Here is a 23,055-nt window from a genome sequence, read left to right on the forward strand (position 1 = left end):
GGATTGGAATATTTATTAGCATCCCGTGTATTATTTGACAAGACAATAAGACCAAAAAAATGCAGGATAGACTGTGCGCATTAAGTAGAAGTTTATTTAGGAGAGCCAAGCAAAGAGAACAAAGATGTTCATTAGGGCAAATCTCTGACTACTCTATATTCGCATGGAAATACAGCCAAGAAATCAAGGAAGAAGAGATTGAAGAAAATACTTTTCCTTGCTTGGTTGAATAAAATATATTGCATCCATTGAAGGCATGGGTTCTCTTCTTTTGAAAAGTTCTTCCACCACTGCCCAATAATAAATAAATGAATAAAAAAAACAAACCATGAAAAATGATGCAAACCTGCAGTGATTTATTGAACAATTTCGATATGAATGTCCCGAATCCTTATTTCATAGAAAATCAATGGTGCACACTATCACCGGCATTTTAGTGACAGTAAACTGAAATCTAATCAAGGGCTTGCATCCTCTACTGCAAATTTAAAATGATGAGGGATTTGAAAACATACTTGAAGTATGATCTATCTAAAATATCTAAATACCTCAAAATAGTGGAGAAGTCTCACTTCCATAAAACTAATTGTCTAGCAAGTTTAACACAAACTCTATCATCTATGTATGTATAGTACTTACAGAATTTCATACAAAAACTATATCATAACAACATAAATATGAAATGGTCATTTGTAAGTTATCTAAGAAGAATAATGTATCAAACTAGAAATTCCAATAAATATTTAAAAAGAAAAGAAGCAATTTGATTGTTATATATGTATATAACAGAATAAATAAGAAAAAGATATAGAAGGAAATAATAGAAAAATAGGCTATTGGGGTCACAGCAAAAGTAATTACAGGTTTTCACTTACATGAAACTCCTTGATCAGTGATATCTGCCATTTTGCATGTGTGAGATAACACTTTTACTGTAACTTTGTCCATGATGAGTACCTGAACAAGGTCAGATTATTGAGAATTCACGAGTGCCAGAGTGAAGCGGGCTGACCAAAGACAAATAGTGTGTCAAGATCACAAAACATGACTATTCATATTCAAATATAATATAATGCTTAATAATGCTCTTGGATGGATCCACAGCGCAGCACCCCATTGGAAATTAAACTCGAGTAATGACAAACTTCGCCACTTCATCTCCAGAATCTCATCCATCATCTTCTAGCATTTATCTCATTGCATAAATGAGATGACAGTTTTATTTTTATTTTCATTTTTTTTTTCTGCAAAGCGTGGGGGAGGAAGAAATGTTGAATTATCAGTTCGGACGTAATTTGAGCCCCTGCTTTCCTGCTCTTAGCTCAGTTTCAGCTCCTACTTTCTTTTTTCTTGTCTTCTATAGTTCTATAGGTTCAGCTTTCATCGTATTGATCTTATTGTTTATAAAATATCTCTTCTCTAAAAATATATAATATAGTGCCTTCTTATTTACTGACACGCATGGTTTTAATGATATTAATCCAGAGGATAACAACATATTACATCATGGACCAGTCTTTTCTTATAATTAAATCAAGTAATAGAAAGCTATGTTTTTTAAGATGCTTGCCCTAAGTTTTGAGCACTCAGATTGAGGAATATATCTCCTTTATCTTTCCACTAGAATGTTCACTTGAAACTGAAGGTTTTACTGAAACTGAGAGACAGATGACTGTAATCCAGCTTTTAGTCACACAACCTCAAAATAACCACCACATTTTGAGAGCATCTATTACAATTGATCAAACTTGAACTAAGAAAGCATTGGTAGTAATAGCATTTACAAGGTTTACTACTGCTAAAATCCAGTACATGTTCTCCACATGTTATTCTTTCAGGAAGCAAATTTCAAAATGCTACTTCTAACGGAATACATAAGAAGTATAATAGAGTAAAATACTCAGATTTGTATTACACATTAACCCTAAGGACAATATTTACGAAGTGTAATAAAGTCATTACAACTAGCAAGATTACTTCAAATACGATGCAGTAAATAAAATGCACCTTCCATGATGATCCTCCTTTGGAATCTTGGAGCATCTCGTGCAATATACCTTGATTTTATTATATCAAAAATTAAAATAAAACCGATCAATCCAAGTACTACATATTGTGATATTTATGTTAAGCAGGCATTCACCAGCACAGAAACATCTGCGCAATATTCTGATTCAATCCAAGTTTTTTTTTTTTGTTTTTCCTTCACCAATTATCTAGCATTATGTTAAGTAATTTAATAGAGTAATAATCAGTCAATTTTGATGGATTGTACCATATGCAAAAATTGATTTTTTGTGCTGTATCAAACCAACTTATCAAAAAGACATTCAAGAAAATAAGAGAGGAAATTTAGATAAGAAATTCAGATTAGGTCCTTAAGCCTAATGCACGCTAACGGAATCAAGCAGAGAAGATGATTGGGAGATGATCGAGGCTTACGATCGCGGCTGATCTGGCGGAAATTCTTGTATTCCCCATGCGAGGATGTTTCCGAATCCGAGAACGACATTTTTCCGGTGCCGCAGGTCCGATCTTGATCTCAGGAAATCCAATTGCTCTCCTCCTTGAAACCGAAGAGAAATAAGGAGAAATTTGGAAGTGGCAGCGCGTTTTCAAAGGGTAATGGCCGTTACATTTGTGGGGACGCTTAATTTGCTCCAACGGCTCACTCTGTCTTTATTCCACTAGCCTCCCCTACATTTTCCATATTTTCTTATGCACCCATATCTTTCCGTAATTACTTATCTACTCCTCAATCTTCTCGTATTTCAAATGCACGTAATTAGAGTTAGCGATGGGTCGATTCGTGTCGGGTTGAATACTTTAAATGAGTTAAATTACTCAACCCTAATTCGACCCGTTTATTATCGTGTCGAGTTCGAGTTGACCTGTTTATTATCGTGTCGGGTTCCGATGGACTCGTGTTGATCTAAGTCGAATTTCTTAATTTAAATTACGAAAAAATTATTAAATTATAATTATTTTATATATATATATAATGAATATATTAATCAATATTAATATAATATAATCGGGTTATACGTCGAGTTGAGAGCTTCAACCTTAACTCGATCAGTTTACTATCGCGTCGAGTTTATGTCAACCCGCATACATAATCGAATTGAAATTTTTACCAAAAACTTAATTATTTCGTGTCAAATTGTCTATCGTGTCAGTTTTTGCCAGATTCTGGAAGGAGGGCCCACTCAAGCAAGAAACGGCGTCGTTTAATTGCAGTAAAGGATATAGTACATTGACAATTCGACGCTTCATTCAACCCTCCAGATAACCATCCGGTGGGAAAGCTCGCGGTTCTTTATTTTTCGTATTTAAATCGCTACATAAATATAGTGTAATAAGATAAGCAGCCTAATCAGAGAAGCCCCTTGTTCTTGCAGCAGCGGATAGCATCGTCAAACATTTCCTCAAGTCCATGTTTAAACGTGAAACCAGTCTCCAACAGCTTCTTGGATGAAAACCTACTGTTATCTGCTGGATCAGATAAAATTCTGCAAGAACACATACTTGTTATATACATAAACATATATGTAAATATATATATATATATACAAACTTCTCCTGACTAGATCAAACTTAGGAACACAACAAGAAACTCACTTTGGATTCACCAATTTAAACTCGGGATACCGCGACGAAACAAGCTCAACCAATTCCCTATCTGTTGCCTCTACCGCCGAGCAAATGTACCTCCCGTTGGCCTCCCGATGCTCGAAAAGATATATGTGAGCCTCGGCGATATCATCCACGTGCACTATTGCACTGGTTCTTGCATAGTTAACCGAGGGTTCATTGCCTGTTCAGGACCATGAATCTCTTCAGAATTTTTATAAGGCACAGTATGAATAATTCTGCAAGTTTCGACGTATTTGAAGATGGAAGAATTGAGGATTAGATGCACCGATGATGAGGCCCAGCATCTTCTTTACAGAGAAAGGCATATTGGGGCAGATGAAGGGTCCGTGTATCCATGGCGGGATCACGGTGGCAAGATCCAAGCCATGGTTGGTGGCGAATTCGAGAGCCGCCTTTTCAGTCATCGTCTTCGAAATACAGTAGCTGACTCCGAATGCCGTCATGTTCCTCATGAAATTTACCTCGCTCCATGAACCCTCGTCCAGCTGAGCTTCATCGCCGCCCCTGTCTTTCATGGCCACGGTGACTGCGCTGGAGGTGTACACCACTTTCTTGATTGTCTTGGAGTCGACACACGCTTGGAGAATTCCTAGTAATGCCCCCACAGATTTATTCGTGGCTGTTTCTTCATCCCCGGCATCCATGGGATGGGCGACGTGGAATAGCCCTACGCAGCCCTCGATTGCTGGTCCGAAGCTTCCTGGATCGTTGAGATCTGCTGGGAAAATCTGTAGTCTGTCTTGTGCGCCGGGTAAGCTTGTTAGAAAGCTTGGGTCTTTCTTGCTGCCTGAAATTCGATCGACAAAATTTCTGCAGTTTCAGAAAAATCAATTCTTGGATTATGCATCCAAAGAGTTCAAACCTGAAGGATGGGAGCGGACAGTAGCGTTGACAGAATAGCCATGTTGAAGAAGCTTCATGATAAGCCAAGAAGCTACAAACCCTGTTCCCCCTGTAACGCATACTCTTCCTTTCTCCATCTTTTGATCGTCTGCCATTTTTCCTCTGTGGTAAATTGAACTCTTCAAGTTGCAGTTATATTTTCTTCATTTCCTTATACAAGCCATCGTTTTTAGTGGAAAGAGTGGGCCCTAATTTTGTCCTATCTGTGTGAACACTTTGAAATAATCTTTGGTGCAGAGTTTGGGTTTTCCAATTTCCATAGTTGTTGCGAAGATGTGCTGTCAGTAGGGGTGGAAATAGGCCAGGCCAGGCCAGGCTTTGGTTAAATAGGCTTGGCCTGTCTTAAAAAGATATGGTCTGAGCCTGGCCTACCAGCCTGAAAAAAAATATTTTTAAAGCCTGAGCCTGGCCTTTTTAAAAGCCTGGCCTGGCCTACGAGCCTGTTTAAAAGGCTACATAATAATTTATTATTATTATTATTTTTTTTTTTTGTAAATTTCATACTATAAATAAAAAATAAAACAGATACAATTATTTATCCCGGATAATATTTGAATTATGATAAAAGAAACAAAAAAAGGAACATGTGTGCAGTAGTTGTTCATATTTGAAATTTTTTATTGGGATAAAAATTATTTTTATTTTTGTTTTTTTTTAATAAATTTATAATTAAATTTTTTTTTTTATATATCATTATTATATATAAAACTATTCTTATTTTATAATAATAAAAAATAATTTTATATAATAATAATATTATTATTAAACAGGCCGGCCTGTTTAGTAAATAGGCTTTTTCATAAGCCTAAGCCTATTCTGTATATATAAACAGGCTTTAACAAAAATCTGAACCTGGCCTTTCTAATAAATAGAACAGGCCAGGCCAGGCTTGATGTAGGCCAGGTCATAGGCCCCTGACAGGCCGCCTGGCCTATTTCCACCCCTAGCTGTCACTGATGACGATGCTGAGTTGGGCCGATTGTTCTTTGGATTGACAAATATGGGTGGGCCTGTCGTGAGCTTTCTACCGAACACAAATAACGTTGTTTGCAAAGGGCTCGAGTCAACTGCAAGCCCTGATTTGGAAGTACAACGCGCAGAGCTTGAAGCTGTGTGGAGCGTTCCACTTTTGACGAGAGCGAAGTCCCGGGTGTTTACTAGGAATTATTCAATGTTATTGACGATAGAAAAATTGAGGGCCTGCGGTTTTACTAATTTCGCCCCGCCGTCGTGACTCTTTCTGATGGATTCCACCGTCGCTACGCTCGTAATCGAAGGCCGCGGGGGGGATTTATAAAACCCTAATCATACAGCGCCACCGCAATTGAGCTGGGAAGGGCGTGGAGTCCTAGATTCGACGGCGTTTCTGCATATTTCGGTTCTGAGGTCTTGAATTATTTTGCGTTGAATAATCGAATAGTATTATTATGTATAGATCTGGAGCAGTAATGGCGTGGAACGTGTTCAAGTTCTGCACTGCTCTCCGAGGGCTTGGGTCGATCATGATACTATTGGTTCTCGCCGTCGTTGGCGTATCCTATTATGCCGTAGTGATTACGACTTACGGCCCCGGACTCGCTGCCGGCGGCCTCGATTCGCTCATCGCTGTTGTCGTTCTGATCTTGTTCCATTCTCTGGTAATTTCCTTACACTTCTCTGGAAATTTCTTCTGTTTGTTTGTGCGTATTGAGGATCATACGTTTTTCATTGTGTCCTTTTAATTTGAGCATCGTATCCTATTTGGAGCTGATAGTTCAGAATTTCTTGGAAATTCAGCATGGATTCTTAGGTTTCTAGGTTTTTTTTTTTATTTATAAAAAAGGAAAATGAAATTTTCTTAGGTTTCTAGGTTTAAGATTCAATGAGTAATATTTGAAATTTTGGAATTATGGTGGTAGTGTTTTTGGTCATATTTTTGCTTGGGTGGTGTAAATTGTAATTCTTCAATCATCTGAAGGGAAATTATTCTGGACAATGACTCATTGATGTAGAATATCTTTAGCTATGAAGCTTGATCGAGGATCAAATGAAGCATTTCAACTTAATATGAAAACTGATGATTGTTGAAAAATTACTATTGATTCAACTGGTTGTTACTTTAGAAACTGAATTTTCTGTTTCTTTTGATGAAGCAGGCTGATAAATTATGAAAACTTTATTTACAGCAATTGGGATCATACAGTGATATGTAGTTCTTGTCATCGAAAGAAACTGAAAAACAGTTAGCAGACTAGCCATGTTTTTTGAATTATCATGCAAAGGAACAGAGTATTTAACAAACTTTAATGCTTTTGCAGTTAGTGATGCTATTGTGGAGTTATTTTTCAGTTGTATTTACGGACCCAGGTAGTGTGCCTCCAAATTGGAGGCCATCAGTGGACGAAGAAAGAGGGGATAATGACCCGTTAACTGGGTTGGACTTTCCAAGTGATCCCGAGAATGATAGAGTTCGTTTTTGTCGCAAGTGTAACCAGCTCAAGCCACCTCGTTGTCACCACTGCTCTGTTTGTGAGTCACATCTCTTCGGAATATTGTTCAATTTGTGAACGTACTGTTATGTAATGTTATTACTTTCTTAGGTGGAAGGTGTGTGCTGAAGATGGACCATCATTGTGTTTGGGTTGTCAATTGTGTCGGGGCTTTGAATTATAAGTACTTCCTTCTCTTCCTGGTGCGATTTTGCCACTTAACGATAGTTATATTCATTGGCTTATGTTGTTTGATCATTTTTTAATTGCAATTAGTTTCTAATTCCAATCAACATACATTGCTCTGTTCGTCAACGCAGTTCTACACCTTTTTAGAGACTACTCTCGTTGCTTTATCATTGCTTCCTCAGTTTCTTGCGTTCTTTAGTGATGGAGAGATCTCTGGAACTCCCGGAACACTGGCAACCACTTTTCTTGCCTTTGGTACTGTTACACCCTTTCTTCTCTGTCCCCATCCCGATTCTTCTCTCTGTTCTGCTGAGGATACTTTTAACTTTTTGCAGTTCTAAACTTGGCATTTTCTCTGAGTGTAATGGGATTCTTGATTATGCACATATCATTGGTGTCCGGCAATACCACAACCATTGAGGTATTACTGCTTATTTTCTTTCACATAATTTGAGATTGATGATGGGTAAGATTATAAGTTTCAGATAATGTCCGTGGTTCAATGCTTATCACTTACAATGCTGCATGCTGATCTTTTGGCATTTGTTTCCCCAAATATGAAAGTCTAAATTGCTCTATATGTGTGGTTGTCATACTGATGTTTCTACTTATTTTTGCCTAGGCTTATGAAAAGAAAACTACTCCAAAATGGCGATATGATCTTGGACGAAAAAGAAACTTTGAGCAGGTATTATCTTTGTTTCTTTAATATTTGAATTTGGGTTTAGGGTTTGGAATAGTTTGAAATTGAGATAGTGTATGATGTGATAGAAATAAGTGTTTGATGTTATATTTTAAATGAAAATTTAATTTCTTATGTATATTAAATGAAAACCTGACCGGAAAAAAAAAAAGATTGAACCCTAATGGCTTTTGAAGACTCAGTTGTATTTTTAGGATGATTCCAATCTTTTGACATCTTCTTCCTGCCGTCATTTGGAGTTCTCTGTGTTGGGTGTCTAATGGATCTCCACTAAAGACATAAATTTCTTGCATTTTTTACAACAAATGTTATCTTGTAAAAATAGGTGTTTGGGACAGATAAGAAGTACTGGTTTATCCCATCTTATACCGAAGATGACTTGAGGCGAATTCCCGCCCTTCAGGGTCTTGAATATCCTTCAAAACCTGACCTGGATGCCCAAGAATTCTGAGATGGACATCTAGACATGCTTCCAACCTAATTTCTTACACTGGTGGTGCTCTTGAAATCGTATGTTCCTCGTCATCTATGAATTATTCTCACAGAATGCAGTTAATTCAGGAAGTGCAATTCACGTTGCCTTTCTTGAAGTAACCGATGTGTAGTTAGGAGTCGTGCAACTAACTCGGTGGATTGGAGCTGATTAGTATATATATGATTATCTTTTGTATGTCGATACAAAAGAATTGAACCTCCATACCGATCTTCGGATCCCGGGAATAGGTTTTGTTGAGTCTGTATGATGCGAGGAGAAGGCAGCCCAACATTGTTGTATCTTGCAAGGCTTTGTTTAGAAATGTAGAATTTTTTTTAATTTTTTTTTTGGCATTCCGACAATTTTTACACTTTATATTGTTAATAGTTTTGTCTTTGTTTTTGTATTGTTTTTAATTTATATGGTGTTTTTAAAATACTTGCTTCGATATTTATTTATTGTTTGATTGTATTTTGAATTTTAAGTTTGTGTAAATATGTTTTGAAATTGTTTTCTTTAGTAAGATTTGAAGGGTTTTGAAAATTGCTTATTAGTTGTATAAAAATGATGAAAATAAACTTGTTGGAATTTTTTTTTTTTTTTAATGTAAATTTCAAATAAAAAATATTGATTGGTAACGATAATTAAGAAATAACAGGATTATAACAAGTAAAAGAATAATGAAAAAATTGTTATTATGGATTATTAAAAGTGTTTTTATTATAAGTAGGCATTTAGACTGCATAAATTTAAAAATAAAATAAAATAAAAATGATTGACGGAATTAACGATTATTTATTTTTTATTTTAAATTAATAACTGAACAAAATAAAATGGATAAAATGGGGAAGGCGCAAGAACAATCCAGGGCTTTCTCATACAAACTACCAGAACTAACAGGATGATGACACGTGTCTTCCAGGTTCATCCTTCTCGCATCCCATATCTATAGTTCATAATCGGAAGAGCATTTTCAAATTCGAAAAAGGTTTTTCCTCGGGAGCGCGGGACGGGTGGTACCTGTGGTCTGTGGAGGTATAGTTGGTCTATGGATTTTGATGCTCTCCTCGAATTTCGGTTGTATGTCTTTGCTGAATGATTTCGATCTGCGCGTTGATCCGGTTTTATTTTTGCTGATCCGAGAAGATGTTTAGTCAGAAACTTAGAAATTTTTACTGAAAGCGTTTATGTTTGTTGGATTCCGTTTTTCAGTTAGAGAAAGCTAAATTATAAGCATTAAATTTCGAATAAAGTTGCTGATTCAACAGGATATTACTTTTGCATAAGGATTTTGCGTCCTAGATGATCTGTATGTCACCTGATTGTTATCGATTGTACCATTAGAGCTCTGATATTGATAGAGAATTAGGTTAACTGATATGAAGTCATTTATCTGGTATTGCTGTATTCCATTATTCATCACGTGAGTTAATTATGTACTGTGTTATTAAAGATGGAGGCCGATGTATCTGCCTAACTTGCAAGTGAACTCGTAAATGCCATAGTCTAAAAACTAAAGTTGTTATGATGTCACGCTGCCTCAATTCAACCCTATGCTTTGCTTATTATGCTTGTCCTGGAAGTTGGAATTAGATGACCCTCTGGATTCTGGATCTTACTTCCTTTCCCTGTTTTTTAAGTTTTGATGGTAGTTTTTTTTAGGATGAAGATTTTCCGTGGGTGGTTGTGTGTATATTGGTATGAATGGTTCTTGTTATCGATGCTCATGATGAACTCGTGTATTTGCTCTAAGCTTTTCAGGTAACTGTAGGCACAATGCACAGAGACAGAGGAGCCTCCAATCACTTGGGTAGCCCGTACGACAGAATGTTTGGTGGAAAAGATCCTTTTGATGATCCTTTCTTTAGTCGTCCCTTTGGCAGTTTGTTTGGATCTATGTCCACCAGTGTACGAGGTAGTTTGCAGCACTCAAACAGATCAAAGCAATTAGTTATTGAAGAGCTAGGCAGTGATGCAGCGGAAATGACAGAAGGCGAAGAAGAAAATGATAATACTGATGCTGGATGGTCAAATAGAAATCCACTTGTTGTACACCCAGAAGATCAAGACAAAGGTATATAAACACTCTTTGACATTTTATAACTGAGATTTTATTGGCTTTCAACAATCTTCACTCTGGCAGAGAATGGGAAGAATTACGACAGCAATATAAACAAAATTTCTTGTTATACAAACCAAAGCAAAGGAGAGGGGCTGCAGCCACAAAATAATAGTATGAGCTTCCAGAGGGTTACATATGGTGGAGTGAATGGAGCATACTATACTGCAACAACTTCTCGTCGAACAGGGAGTGATGGGGTATGGGATTACTGTATCCTGTCTTTAACTGAATTCTATTTCCTCAGTGCAGATACGTGTTTCAAATTCTTGATATTTTGCTTGTTTGTATGTCAGTTGACACTTGAAGAGAGCAAACAAGCTGATCGAACAACGGGTCAAGCAACTCATAGAATCTCCAGAGGAATTCAAGACAAGGTCCTGATTTGTTCAAAACAGAAAATATTTTATTTCTTTTATCAAGTAAAGTTCAAGAATGGCACAAAACACTTGCAGTTAGAAGTATACTGAAAATTGGTCTTTTCATTTACTAGTTTCTCTTCTCATCCAATTTGACAAACACATACTACGTATCAACAGGGGCACTCAGTCACAAGGAAGTTGGATTCAGATGGTAAGGTGGACACAGTTCAGACCCTTCACAACTTGGATGAAGGTTCGTCATATTGAAACACGTAAACAACGATATCTGAGTTACCTATTTCTCGTGTACGTAATACCCTTTTGTTATACCTCGTTGCAGACGAGCTTGTGGGCTTTGAGAAAGATTGGAGTGACAGGGATCTGCATGGATGGAATCCTTTCGATTTTTCTAGGAGTTCAGGTATAAATTGAATGATTACTGTGTATATAAGTTACCACAGTTATTTTTCCTATGCTGTTCCTTATGATCTGAGCGTTTCTTTAACCTGAGCAGCATCCATGGTTTCTGAATACAATTTGGTAGGCATGAAATGTACTCAAACTTCAAGGTTCTTTTTAGCAGGTCCACTGTCTGCCTGGGAAGGGTTCTCAGATCCATTCAATGATAACGATGCTTCCCGTAGGAAGAGTGGGTCAAGTTTCCATCACAGCACCTTCCAAAATCAATCTCCCAGGGGAAAACCTAAAAAGGTCAGAATTAATATCGAGTAAAATATCTATATGAAGCCTAGTGTCCATGTTGTTCTCTTTCAGCTTCTTGCAGTATATGAATAATCAACTTCCAGAGCCTTTTATCATAAATCAAATTTACATAAATGTGCAACATTTAAAATGCTATACCAGTTTCTCAATTATCTCCCTATGGAGATAATAATATTCTCTAACAGTGGCCAAGCCATGGTTTGCCTACTGCTACACTAACCAAATTCCAACTAAACAACATTCTAAATCAAAGTTTATTAGCCAACAACACTTGAAAGGTTACCGGTCACAATACCTCATGCAATATCATTCATATATTATATAAGATGAAGGGCTCCAAGAAGTCCATCGCATTAAGATCAACTCTAACCATCACTACACAGACCAAAATTGTCACACTCCAAAAGGAGAAAACAAGTCGGGAGTTTCTTTGTTCAGTAATGGTAAGAATACCACGAGTATATATCTAAAATTTCTTCATAGACTTCCCACAAGTATTTCTCAAGATGCGAATCCATGAGGTCGAACAATATTTAGGCCACAAGAGTACTGGCGGTGGTGGATTCGCTGCAAAAATAAAATCATACATCAAGAAAAGAAATGTATTTACCAAAGGCAACTGATTCCAAAAGATAAGTAAAAACTACACCAACTAATACAAGTTTAAATCCCCTGTTGAAGTATATAATTATCAAATCTTTTGGAAGAGACTTACTATTTCCAGACAGGTGGAAGCTTCTTTGTCTTCTTGTAGTATCGGGCAAGCCTGTGAATCCGACTTTCAACTAGAATCAGCCTGAATTTAGAATCCTTGTCCTTCCTGTTCCTCTCGAGATGCTTGCGAATGGCAACTGCTTTCTTGATGAGGTGGTACAGATCCTCCGGGATCTCAGGAGCAAGTCCTGAGGGGGAAATGGAGATAAAACTATTTATATATACATTTTGCAGCAACAATAGAACAAGTGTAGTAAATAAACTCTAATATTGCATACCATGAGCCTTGAGAATCCTCAAAATCTTGCTTCCAGTCACACTCTTCACTTGAGCAATACCATGAGAATCACGAAGGATCACACCAATTTGTGATGGTGTTAACCCCTTCTTTGCAAACTTACAAATATTATCTTCAACCTGTGTGTATATATGAATATAATATCCATCAGAACTGCCAAGGAACCCATCCTTACGTCAAAACAATTGGATTGAACGAATCTATTCAATTCCTTACATCCTGAGAAGAGATCTTTAGCCAGCTTGGTGGAGTCCTCTTGTACGGAAGTGCCGATGCAGAAATACCTTTACTGCAATTCCCACAACACACAAATTTTAATAATCACGAATGATAAGAAATTGGACTGTCGGATGGACGGCAAACCAACCCTCGACTGTGCATACGACCCATGGCTACGGTTGATCGGCGCTCCGCTGAAGCTGCTACGGCGGCGAAAAGAGGAGAAACTCAGGCCAACAGAACAAATAGACTAGGGTTCGGGGAGTATTTATGTAATATAATATTTTGCAGAAAAATCCTCTAGGTTGTTTAATGGTCAACGACATGTATGCATGCCACAGACACCAAAGAATGGGCCGATTATCATATTTATTGGATACCGCAGAGTAAATGGGTTGCATTCACAGGCCCAAAATCATTAAATGAAAATGTAGGGAAAATACGTGATCAAGTATATAACATTTCAGCCCAACTTTATTAGAATTAGGCTAGCTTTACAGACCCGAACTTCAGGGGAGAAAGAAATATGAGAAATGGGCTTACTTGAAGGCCGAGATGTGGGCCCAAATTAATTAATAAACTTGCAATATATATACATATAGGCCCATATATCAACCCAAATTATATGCAGTAAATTAAATAGCTGAAAATGAGTCTAATGAAAGGCCCATCGCTATCCCCAACAACATCAAACAAGGTCCAATCAGACGCCCAAATATTAGCCCAACTGAATGTTAACCATACACAGGCCCATCTTTCAGTCCAATTATTAGAAGGGTGGTATAGGCCCAAACCAATTACTTGCAAAATGTAAAATAACATGGGCCATACCTTCTGAAACTTAAGCCCAAATTTATCGTAACATAGGCCGAAATTAAAGCAGAAATTTCAGCCCAAATTCATTAGTTGAAAATGTAACAAAAACAGCCCAATTTATAGGCCCATATTTCAGTGGAATGTACGAGAATGGGCCTCACTTACAGTCCCAAATCATTATTACACTTGCCGCGTTTATAGGCCCAAAGCTTTCGTCCAAACCCAAATACTTTAAACTTATTATTATGTCATAATTAGTAACTACCCGCAAATAAACAAAATTTAAGAAAATTGACGAGGTCGATAAATTATTTAATTCAAACATAGCTGTAGCATAGGCACTTAACCAATAACCCCTACGAATGATAATTGGGAGTTGGAATTCTTTGGCTAATCCATTAAATTCAGGACACATTTAAAAACGTCTTGTACTCGTCTTCTCTCTATCTAGACTCCAAACATGATGAACTGATAATTAAAATAGCACTACAAAGTTTATAAGCCAAATCAGCTGACCTAATAAAGCATATATTTTATATTACTTCGATAATAAGCAGCCATATTCATACTACAGCATAAGCTCCAGTGCGAAGAGGAAAATGAGCCAAGAGACAAAAGGATAATGCAGCCGAACAAAATAGTATATGTACCTTTGTAGAGATATTAGTTGTAACCATTTCAATGCAAAAGGGTGAGCTGATTCACTCAACTTTAGGTTCCTTTTTCCCCATCCAGATTCGTGTTATACACTCAGGAACTTTGCTGCATAGAGATATTAGGTCAATGAGTATATAAACAGGAAGTTTGAACAAGTTAATGATTGAATAATAAGAGAGTTGGAGTCGGACCTCTCGGGGGCTTCAGCGCTGCTTATCAGAGTCACATCACGTTGGTACAAGTATTCCAAGAAGTCATCAAGCTGTTTCTCGTGGCAATACTTGTCGAGTTTGTACAAGAACTTGTTAAATTGTGTTGGCTCCTACCAAATGAAGCAGGGTTACGGCAAGGGCATAAGTTAATAGATGTCGAAAGTAGTTATAAACAGCGGGAGAGAGGGAGGTGTGACAGAAGTATACCTGCTCCATGATGCAACCCTTGCGTAATGCAACTAAGCACTCCCACGCTTTCAAATAGTTATCTCCTTGGAAAGAGTTCTCGACTAGGCTGATAATCTTTTGTTTCATATTGTTTATGGCCTTTTCAACCCATTCGGGGTTATCTCTTCGTGATAGCATGGCTTCAAAATCTTGAACAGGATTGTCATCCCCGATTTTCTCAACTTTGAATTTGGATTCGTCATCACCTTCTTTTTTAAAAGTAACTTTGGATGAATAATCCCCTTGTTTATCAACAATGTCTTTGGATTCATAACCATCTCCTTTCCCTGTATCAACTTTGGATGGGTATTCAATAGCATCCATGGCAACAGCACCGGTCCCCTCTCCTTCCTTATCGGATCCAGAAGGTTTCTCTTCTATTATTCTTCTGGATGACTTTTTCAGCTGCAGGGGTATTAACAACATAAAAATATTAATTTCAATAAGGAACATTGAAAGAAACAAGAAATGTGTTATATTGTTATGCAAATGCCAAATGCACTGATGAAAATTACCTTAGGATTCTCTTTAACTTCAAAGCACCGACGGAATTCCTCAAACACAACCCCGTTTTGATTAAGAAGTCCAGCATCAGGCTCTGTTATCCTTTTAAGGGTCGCATCGAGCGGTGGGAGAGTAGCAATTGGATCCTTAGATTTCATCTCAAGAGAGTGGTAGAATCGCTGAAATTTCATGAAGAAAAAGTAAAAAATAAAATAACACTAGCTACAAGGTACTGTATAAATACATGACTTATAATATTAGTAAAAGATATATGTATCCTTCTTAAGAAATGGAAGAGATAATATTCAAATACATCCTAGAAATTACCAGAAGAACGGGATTGGGTGTGAGATCAGGTTGAAGAGCTTCCTCTTTACCAGCTGGAGCAAGATCAAGCATTTGGACCAACTTATCTGCAGCTTCTTGCTGTTGTTCATTTGGCTGCTTTGATGGCGGAAGATTGCTGAACGATGGGAACTGGAACTCCCTGACATCTTCCGCAAAAGGAAGCACGTTGAAATAAAATGAATCTGGCTACAGAATTAAAAACAAATAACAAAGTTAATTGCATGTTCAATTCAACACTAGAAGCCAGGCTTGGTTGCAGCTTCCCTGTACTTACTGTTTTATCATTCTCAGATAAATTAGGAGTTAGGACCCCTATAACGACGTTTGTCTGTCCCTGTCTCCAAACACAGCGGACAATAGCTACTTTGTTCATCTCTTTCATTGCTCTTGCTAATGCTGAGATTGCAAGGATTGCTTTTGTATTTCCAGGTTCAGCAATGAAAAGGTTGACGTCTTTCATGTAATATTGTCTAGGTATATGACAATGGGAGTAACAAACTTCAATAAGTTTATTAGAATTCACATAAACACAAGAAATGTACAAGTTACTGTACCTCATGATATTCGATGCACTTGTAAAGCCTAGAAGCTTTACACTCTTCTCCGGTTTAAATTTCACAGCATCCAACTCTGCACTGGATATGGGGACTACTTGAGGACCATAGCGGTAGCCTTTGATCCTTTGTTCAGGGGGCACGACTCTTTTTGGATCTTCAACACTCTTGTATTCATAATCAACCTTAACTTCATGTGTGGCAAATTTATCTGTTGGAGGGGCTTTATTGGAATACTTTTTCAAAGTGGGAAATTTCTCTTCAGATGTTTTCTTGTAGACCCATACCTAAAATAAAACCAAAATGTAAGGGCAATACGACATTATCAACATTGATACAATCATTGCATGCTCAATCAAAATCAACAATGATTAGATGCAAAGAAAGTCGACAAAGAGTCAGAACTAGAAAGCCAAATATATAAATCATTGGTATGCCTATTCATGAACCTGGGCACTCACATCATTCAGAGTTATTTTTTACAATCCACAACAATTCCATATCGAAGCAAGTAACATGATGAACCTTTAATGTTATGAGACTACAAAAATCATAGGCTACCATCACTAACACATTTAACAGTGAAAAATGATATGAAGGTCTTTACTCTTTTGTTATATAAAAGACTAAAAACTGAAGAAAAAAGATAACCATGAATTATCAGCAGTAGAAAAGGAGAATGACCTTGATCCGCATTTGAGGGCCTAGCTCAAAGTCTCCCCTGTATGTAGTTACAGGAGATATGTTACGTGTTCTAAGAGCACCTAATAATGAGGTAGCACTCTCAACATACACCATCTTTGAGGAAGACTTGTTTGAAAATAAACTTAGTAAGAAATCATTCTCTTCCATAACCCCCTTATCCAAATCACAATCTTGTTTCGCTCTAAAAATGATGCACTCCATCTTCATGCCATGTGCTGTCATCTGCATAGCAATTGTATTCACTTGGTCCTCCTTTGTTCCCTCATAAGGATCTTTAATTCGAGTAGCTGCATTAGTTATAAGACATAAGCGCTTTTTTCCCTTGTTAGTTGGCCCATACTTCTTAATCAACATATCCATCCCAACAACAATTGCATCAAGAACTGGAACAAAATGTTAAGGTAGCAAATGTCATGAAAGCATTGAAGTAAAAGAACCTCTTTATTACCAATGAAAACAATTTCTCAAGAACCACCAAGTGAAATAAGTGAACGAAAACCTCATAAAACCTCCTTTTTAAGGCCATTATACAGCGCTCCAACCGACCTTAGACAACACTAACAGGAGTAGAGTTCATAGAATATGTTATACCCAAATTCCAGTCAAGCAGCAGATCTAACATAAATTTAGAGAATTTAACAAGCTAAACATTGATGTTTATTCGTTGATCTACGAAAAAACAAAGTTAGTAAAGAGGAGAGAACATAATTCCACAGGATAAAGACATTAGAAAAAGAGGGGAAAAAAATTTATGAACTCTCAGCTTAAATACACTACCAGTTCTTACACCATGGATCCCCTTTGGCACATAACAAATATAAGTATACCCACTTATTAAAAGGAGTGATAGCAATATGCTAATTTAAAGCTAAAGCTCGTTCAAGGTGTATGATTAATTAATTTGAGTTACAAATTATAACACAAAATTAATTATATAAATAAGGCCTACAGGAGAGCATGTCACGATTGAACACAATTTCATCACCTAATCCGTGTAACTCACCCCGCATAGTGAAAAAAAGAATCTGGAAGCATATTGTTAAGATGCCATTTCATTCTCTGGTTCTTTTGTATATTCTTTTTAACAGTTGAACATGTGTAGTGTATTTCAGAAATGGAAAATAAGGTGTGCCAAACTGGATACAGTCTCCATGTGTGCTTCCTCGAGGAAGTTGTTGTAAAGCATCAACAAGATCTCCATCTACTACTTTCACATCCCGTGAAACCATCACATTGTCATATCCACCAACTTCTACTGCCAATTCATTCTTTGTCTCTGTAATATTTACACACAAGATATGCATTATCTATCCAAATTTAATAATTTACCAAAAGGATTAAGAAAATGAGCAACATTATCCAATTAAAACCACAAAGAATGAAGAGTTCTAGATGAACAACTAAAATTAGCCTTATTCATTCTACACCTAAAACTGATGAACTAATAAAACTATCCCAAATTGTTCTGCCTTCCAAAAGCATAAGCCAAATAACTCACTTTTTATACAACTATGCTGGCACTCATTTAGGCATAAAAAGTCATTTCCAAAATTGAAAAATACCTGTGGTACCAAATACGACAAGTCCAACCTCATCATATTTGCTGTAAATAAGCTGCATGATAAAAATAAATTAATCAAAATTACAATTAAATATCATTCTAAACAGACAATACCAAAATCAGTAGAATTTTCTGAACAACACTAGTTTGGCCGCTGGTATGAACACCAAGGCCTTTAGAGCAATGCAAGATAGCCTCTCTGAGTCTGGCAATTATTCCACTAGTAAAAAATGATGACAGTTGAAGTTTTTATATGAAACTACAGTACCTTCTTCTGTATCATAATAGAACAAACTTTTTCTACTTCTGGCAACACAGAATGCATCAGTGGACCAACATCAAGCACCAGAACCAGGCCTTCCTGTCAACAGAAATAAGAAATAAAATATAAGAACAGTTATCCGGGTAGATTTCCAGTACTAAACCTATCAGAAATGAAATGCTACGACCTCGCTCTACACATCCCTAAGGAGTCAATCATATTCACAAAACATATGTATTGAGGAAAATAGGCATAAACAAGCAAAAAAACGAGTTCTACTTCTCAAGTACGCGTGACCAAGAGCATGTAAAAGAGAAAAATATGCAGTCTACCGAGGAAAAATAAGCCAAAAATACCTTATTTCGTGCCATTTTTGCAGAATCCGCCGATCGGGGTCAAAAATACCTAGTTCTCAGATTTGAGCCTCCGACGAAGCTGTAGAAGAAGAAAACATAACCGAAACAACACGACGCCAAAACTAGCCCCGGAAGATGACAGAGAAGTAGGAGAAGAAGGTCACGAGGTCCGTCGGGAAAAAAGGATATTGAAGCCAGAGACTATGGAGACGAAGGATGAAGAAAGAATTGGAGACGACGGGAGGGGACAGCCTGCCGGAAGAGAAAATTTGAAAAAACACGAGGCTAAGACTAAAATCAAATTGGAATAATATATATTTTTTAAATAAAATAAGTATTTGATATCCTATGTTTTAAAATTTTGAATTATATCAAAAGTTAAAAAAATCTGTAAATAAATTTTTAGATAATAAAAATTAGTATTCAATACTATAATTGATAAAAATTAAATAAATATATTTTGTAATATTTAGAAAACAAATAAATAAACCTCTCTTTTGAAAAAATATTTTGAAGTGAGAAATGAAATAATATAGAAATAATATTTTTTGGACTAATATAAATAATTGTTTTATATGATATTTTAAATAATATTTTATTTTTTCATATAATATATATTAAATAAAAAATAAATATTTAGTTGGATAATCTTGATAAAAAAAAAAATTAGGAACATTAATAACTATTGTTTTTGTTTAGTTTATTTGATTTTGGTATCTCTGACATGTACAAAAATTATTTTTATTTTTATTTAAATAAAAATATTTGGATTTATTTGATTTTGGTATCTCTGACATGTAAAAAATATATATATATATTTTTTATTTAAATAGTAATATTTTGGTTTATTTGATTTTGCTATCTCTTCGTATTTGAAGGTTTGTTTGTCCATTATTTTTCTTTTGACATAATTTTCAATAAACAACCTATACGACATGTGATTGAAAATATTTCATATAAGTAAAAATGACTAGCAAGAACTAATAGACCCTTGGAAAACAAAGATTATCTCATTGAAAAAATAGACCATGTATTATATATTCGTCTAGCATATACCTTGTACCTTATCTGCATACCTACTATATATTTCAATAAAATAAAATTTATTTAATTTTTACATGCAGAGTATCCAAAGCACCAACTTTGACGACGGTGATTGAATAATTTGCTGGTATAGAGATCATAATAACTATATACTATCTTATAGCACATATTTACCACTATGTTTGAATTTTAAATTGAGATTTGAATGGTAAAAAAAAAAAAATTGAATTAAATAATTGTATGATGTGATGTAAATAAGTATTTATGTGATGTTTTAAATATAAAATTAATTTTTAATATAATATAAAAAATAAAAAATAGATATTTAATTTTGATGTTTTTAGGGAAAAGTTTGGCATGAATAGTAAAATTCCCCATAATCCTTTAAACAAACACACTAAAGGGCATTTTTTGAGCTATTTTTAATTAAAACTAAAAAGAAAAAGAAAATACTACTTCCGTCGTCCCACATAATTTGTCCCTATTTTCTATTCGTCCGTCCCACATAACTTGTCCTTTCTATTTTTGAAAATATAATTATGCACTTTAATCGCATTTTAAATTTTAAATTTTATAAATTTTTTAATTTTAATTAAACTATTTACTTATCTTAATCTTAATCTATAATTATTTTAACTAAATAATAATTATTTTAACTAATACACTTTTTAATTACTTACTAATTATACTTTACTTAAATTCTCGTGTCTACAGCCCATGTTATATGGGACGGAGGGAGTATTATTTGATGAACATAAAAGCCTGATTAATAAAGAAAATTGTAGCAGTATTGATTTATTTAAGAAAGTGGGATTTTAGGCAAATTTATTGATTTTCTTAATTCAAAATTTTGAGTATTTTTAAAACTTTTCAAACTTCAAATACTTCCAAAATATATTTAATTATTATAACTTTATTTTGTACATAAAAAAGTATACCGTAAATCCAAAACAATCAGGTTAAAAGCATATTCACATTATGTAAACAGGTAATAAAAGGGGGCTTGGAGTGGAGACTTACATTGGTTATTCAAGAAGGGTATCCATCATGAGAGTGGAACCAGAACCATGTGAGCTGTTTCCAACCCTCTTTCACAAGATCCAACAGCATTCAGTCCTTCCTTATGGATGAGAAATATATATATTAATGAATTCTATGAGGAACAAGTTTTGAAATAAGCCCAAAGCCATATAAACTGATAACTCAAACTTCATTGTCAAGGCCAGCTCATTTGCTCAATGGGAATTTGGACATTAAAAGAAATACATACATATATGATCTATATATATATACACATATCAATCATCAATTCCAGAAGTAAATTCAACAATTTACATAGCATCAGAACATTGTTGGCTAATCACCAATGGAAGAACACTCAAATTATGATATTTCAATCTATTTCACATATCCAGCATCAAACCCTTCACATTAATCATAAAGGCTATCTTTACTACATGAGATTACTCGAAAGCAATTGACACATAAGAATTAAATAATCCTCAATTATCTCATGCATCCTAACAAAATAAGATGTCACCAATCAGTCCAAATCCAATACAAAATTTATATATCTATGTATGCATGCATGTGTACATTCATAAATTCACAACAAGTGTTACAGAAATTGCACCAACTCTCTATGTACAATACAATATAGATCACAAAAACAGATGATTCACCATAAATCAAACATAAAACATTCCAACAGCTAAGGAGCAATCCTATGAGATAAATGTGAATTGAGATATATAATAAAATTTTATAGTTGACGAGTATAAGAAATTCAATACAGTTGTAGCCAGCGGACATACGAGTGTCAGCCGCAATTTCGCAGTAGTCAGCTCCAGCCATTGAAATGCCAATGAACGCCCTGCACAGAACACAGGCAATGATTAAAACCAGTGCCAAATGACCTGTAAAAAACATAAAGCTAGGGTTTCGTCGCACCATCGATTATTGTCATAAAAACACTAATTCCCTAGCTCTGTCGCCGTGGAAATCTTCAGTCGAACTAGCAAAAGGTAAACGGAGGCAGATGCGATTGCGAGCAAACAATAAGCGTGACTCAGATCAATGAGTACAAATCCAATTTCAAATTTTCGATTCCGATTCCGATTCCTTTTTAAACAATACGCAACTTTAGAAAAAAACTAACATATACGATTTCTCTCTAAGGGCTGCTACGGAGCTACATCCTTAAACCCGCTTTATGATTTTAAAATCTATGATTAAATTTTGGGCCTAAAGTTTCATAAAATTATAAAAAAAGGCCCTCTGGTACATTAGAGCCTTGTTTGATTAGGATGATTGCTAAGAATTATTTAATTATCATATATTAATTAAGAGGATTAAATTCATATCCCGTAAGTATAACTCGCCATCAATTCTTTATACACTATCAAACTAAAATAATATTATTAGTTTCTAATAAAGATACGAGGTACTTAATTTATCTCACAAAGTATTATTTTAAAATAAAAAAAAATACATAATTTCAAATCAATTTCAAATCATAATCAAACAAACTCAAATTTGTCATAATATTTAGAGTTTACTTGCTCAATCAAATTTTTACCCATACTATTTTTAATATATAATATATATTATATTATTTTATAAAAGGTAATCATCTCATTTAAAATATTATTTTTGTTAAAAATATTTTTTTATGTTTGATTGAAAGTACTTAATATTAATTAATATTTTACAAGACATTAATAAATATATTTTTGTCATTTTCTCTAAATATGTATTTCATTTCGATATAATAATTAATATTCAAATATCTTAACACTCGAAAATAAATATAATTTTTTTTACCAAACAAAGGAGGCATATAACATCAAATAAATTTTTCTCTTGTAAAACATAATATCAAATATTTAATTTTTTATTATATTTAAAATTTTCAAGACTTTTTCTAAATTTCTATCTCAACCTTAACATTTTTTTTGCATGTGCATGTGTGTATAAAT

General features: G+C 35.1%; 5 protein-coding genes and 1 long non-coding RNA gene across 11 annotated transcripts; 2 read left to right on the forward strand and 4 right to left on the reverse strand.

Moving 5' to 3' along the window:
- Nucleotides 1-883: 883 nt before the first annotated feature.
- Nucleotides 884-2,612, reverse strand: LOC127261445 (uncharacterized). Its single transcript, XR_007840929.1, has 3 exons — nucleotides 2,443-2,612; nucleotides 2,008-2,057; nucleotides 884-957 (listed from the first exon to the last, which is right to left on the reverse strand). It is a non-coding gene; the product is annotated as an uncharacterized LOC127261445 (long non-coding RNA).
- A 504-nt stretch (nucleotides 2,613-3,116) lies between these two features.
- LOC127261042 (vestitone reductase-like) lies at nucleotides 3,117-4,702 on the reverse strand. The gene is made up of 4 exons (XM_051289229.1): nucleotides 4,520-4,702; nucleotides 3,923-4,444; nucleotides 3,622-3,817; nucleotides 3,117-3,512 (listed from the first exon to the last, which is right to left on the reverse strand). The coding sequence occupies exons 1-4, from the start codon at nucleotides 4,653-4,655 to the stop codon at nucleotides 3,377-3,379; spliced, it is 990 nt and encodes a 329-aa protein (XP_051145186.1). The 5' UTR covers nucleotides 4,656-4,702; the 3' UTR covers nucleotides 3,117-3,376.
- Nucleotides 4,703-5,635: 933 nt separating this feature from the next.
- Nucleotides 5,636-8,831, forward strand: LOC127261108 (probable protein S-acyltransferase 14). The gene is made up of 7 exons (XM_051289344.1): nucleotides 5,636-6,197; nucleotides 6,858-7,068; nucleotides 7,140-7,231; nucleotides 7,349-7,472; nucleotides 7,553-7,638; nucleotides 7,840-7,905; nucleotides 8,246-8,831. The coding sequence occupies exons 1-7, from the start codon at nucleotides 5,988-5,990 to the stop codon at nucleotides 8,369-8,371; spliced, it is 915 nt and encodes a 304-aa protein (XP_051145301.1). The 5' UTR covers nucleotides 5,636-5,987; the 3' UTR covers nucleotides 8,372-8,831.
- A 432-nt stretch (nucleotides 8,832-9,263) lies between these two features.
- On the forward strand, nucleotides 9,264-11,684 carry LOC127261186 (uncharacterized). 3 transcript variants are annotated; one of them, XM_051289458.1, is made up of 7 exons: nucleotides 9,264-9,430; nucleotides 10,157-10,469; nucleotides 10,539-10,714; nucleotides 10,811-10,891; nucleotides 11,054-11,129; nucleotides 11,217-11,297; nucleotides 11,457-11,684. In XM_051289458.1, the coding sequence occupies exons 2-7, from the start codon at nucleotides 10,172-10,174 to the stop codon at nucleotides 11,606-11,608; spliced, it is 864 nt and encodes a 287-aa protein (XP_051145415.1). In that variant the 5' UTR covers nucleotides 9,264-9,430; nucleotides 10,157-10,171; the 3' UTR covers nucleotides 11,609-11,684. The 3 variants fall into 3 exon arrangements, with proteins under 3 accessions (XP_051145415.1, XP_051145493.1, XP_051145571.1); XM_051289536.1 differs by having other exon boundaries at nucleotides 9,287-9,430; nucleotides 10,149-10,469; XM_051289614.1 differs by having other exon boundaries at nucleotides 9,349-9,430; nucleotides 10,167-10,469.
- A 211-nt stretch (nucleotides 11,685-11,895) lies between these two features.
- On the reverse strand, nucleotides 11,896-13,121 carry LOC127261362 (40S ribosomal protein S13). The gene is made up of 5 exons (XM_051289724.1): nucleotides 12,979-13,121; nucleotides 12,828-12,900; nucleotides 12,592-12,730; nucleotides 12,315-12,501; nucleotides 11,896-12,166 (listed from the first exon to the last, which is right to left on the reverse strand). Exons 1-5 carry the CDS (start codon nucleotides 12,999-13,001, stop codon nucleotides 12,133-12,135), a joined length of 456 nt encoding a protein of 151 aa, XP_051145681.1. The 5' UTR covers nucleotides 13,002-13,121; the 3' UTR covers nucleotides 11,896-12,132.
- Nucleotides 13,122-13,280: 159 nt separating this feature from the next.
- On the reverse strand, nucleotides 13,281-22,222 carry LOC127260844 (ATP-dependent DNA helicase 2 subunit KU80). 4 transcript variants are annotated; one of them, XM_051288944.1, is made up of 15 exons: nucleotides 22,028-22,222; nucleotides 21,892-21,950; nucleotides 21,098-21,193; nucleotides 19,034-19,285; nucleotides 18,684-18,776; nucleotides 18,417-18,468; nucleotides 17,999-18,130; nucleotides 16,834-17,237; nucleotides 16,150-16,436; nucleotides 15,870-16,065; nucleotides 15,575-15,781; nucleotides 15,259-15,426; nucleotides 14,723-15,148; nucleotides 14,495-14,625; nucleotides 13,281-14,408 (listed from the first exon to the last, which is right to left on the reverse strand). In XM_051288944.1, the coding sequence occupies exons 4-15, from the start codon at nucleotides 19,046-19,048 to the stop codon at nucleotides 14,348-14,350; spliced, it is 2,172 nt and encodes a 723-aa protein (XP_051144901.1). In that variant the 5' UTR covers nucleotides 19,049-19,285; nucleotides 21,098-21,193; nucleotides 21,892-21,950; nucleotides 22,028-22,222; the 3' UTR covers nucleotides 13,281-14,347. The 4 variants fall into 4 exon arrangements, with proteins under 4 accessions (XP_051144901.1, XP_051144812.1, XP_051144984.1 ...); XM_051288855.1 differs by having other exon boundaries at nucleotides 21,098-21,197; XM_051289027.1 differs by lacking the exons at nucleotides 21,892-21,950; nucleotides 22,028-22,222 and having other exon boundaries at nucleotides 21,098-21,209.
- Between the last annotated feature and the right edge of the window lie 833 nt (nucleotides 22,223-23,055).

This window comes from Andrographis paniculata, unplaced genomic scaffold (genome assembly GCF_009805555.1).
Source record: "Andrographis paniculata isolate CXL003 unplaced genomic scaffold, ASM980555v1 Contig10END, whole genome shotgun sequence".
Taxonomy (NCBI): Eukaryota; Viridiplantae; Streptophyta; class Magnoliopsida; order Lamiales; family Acanthaceae; genus Andrographis; species Andrographis paniculata.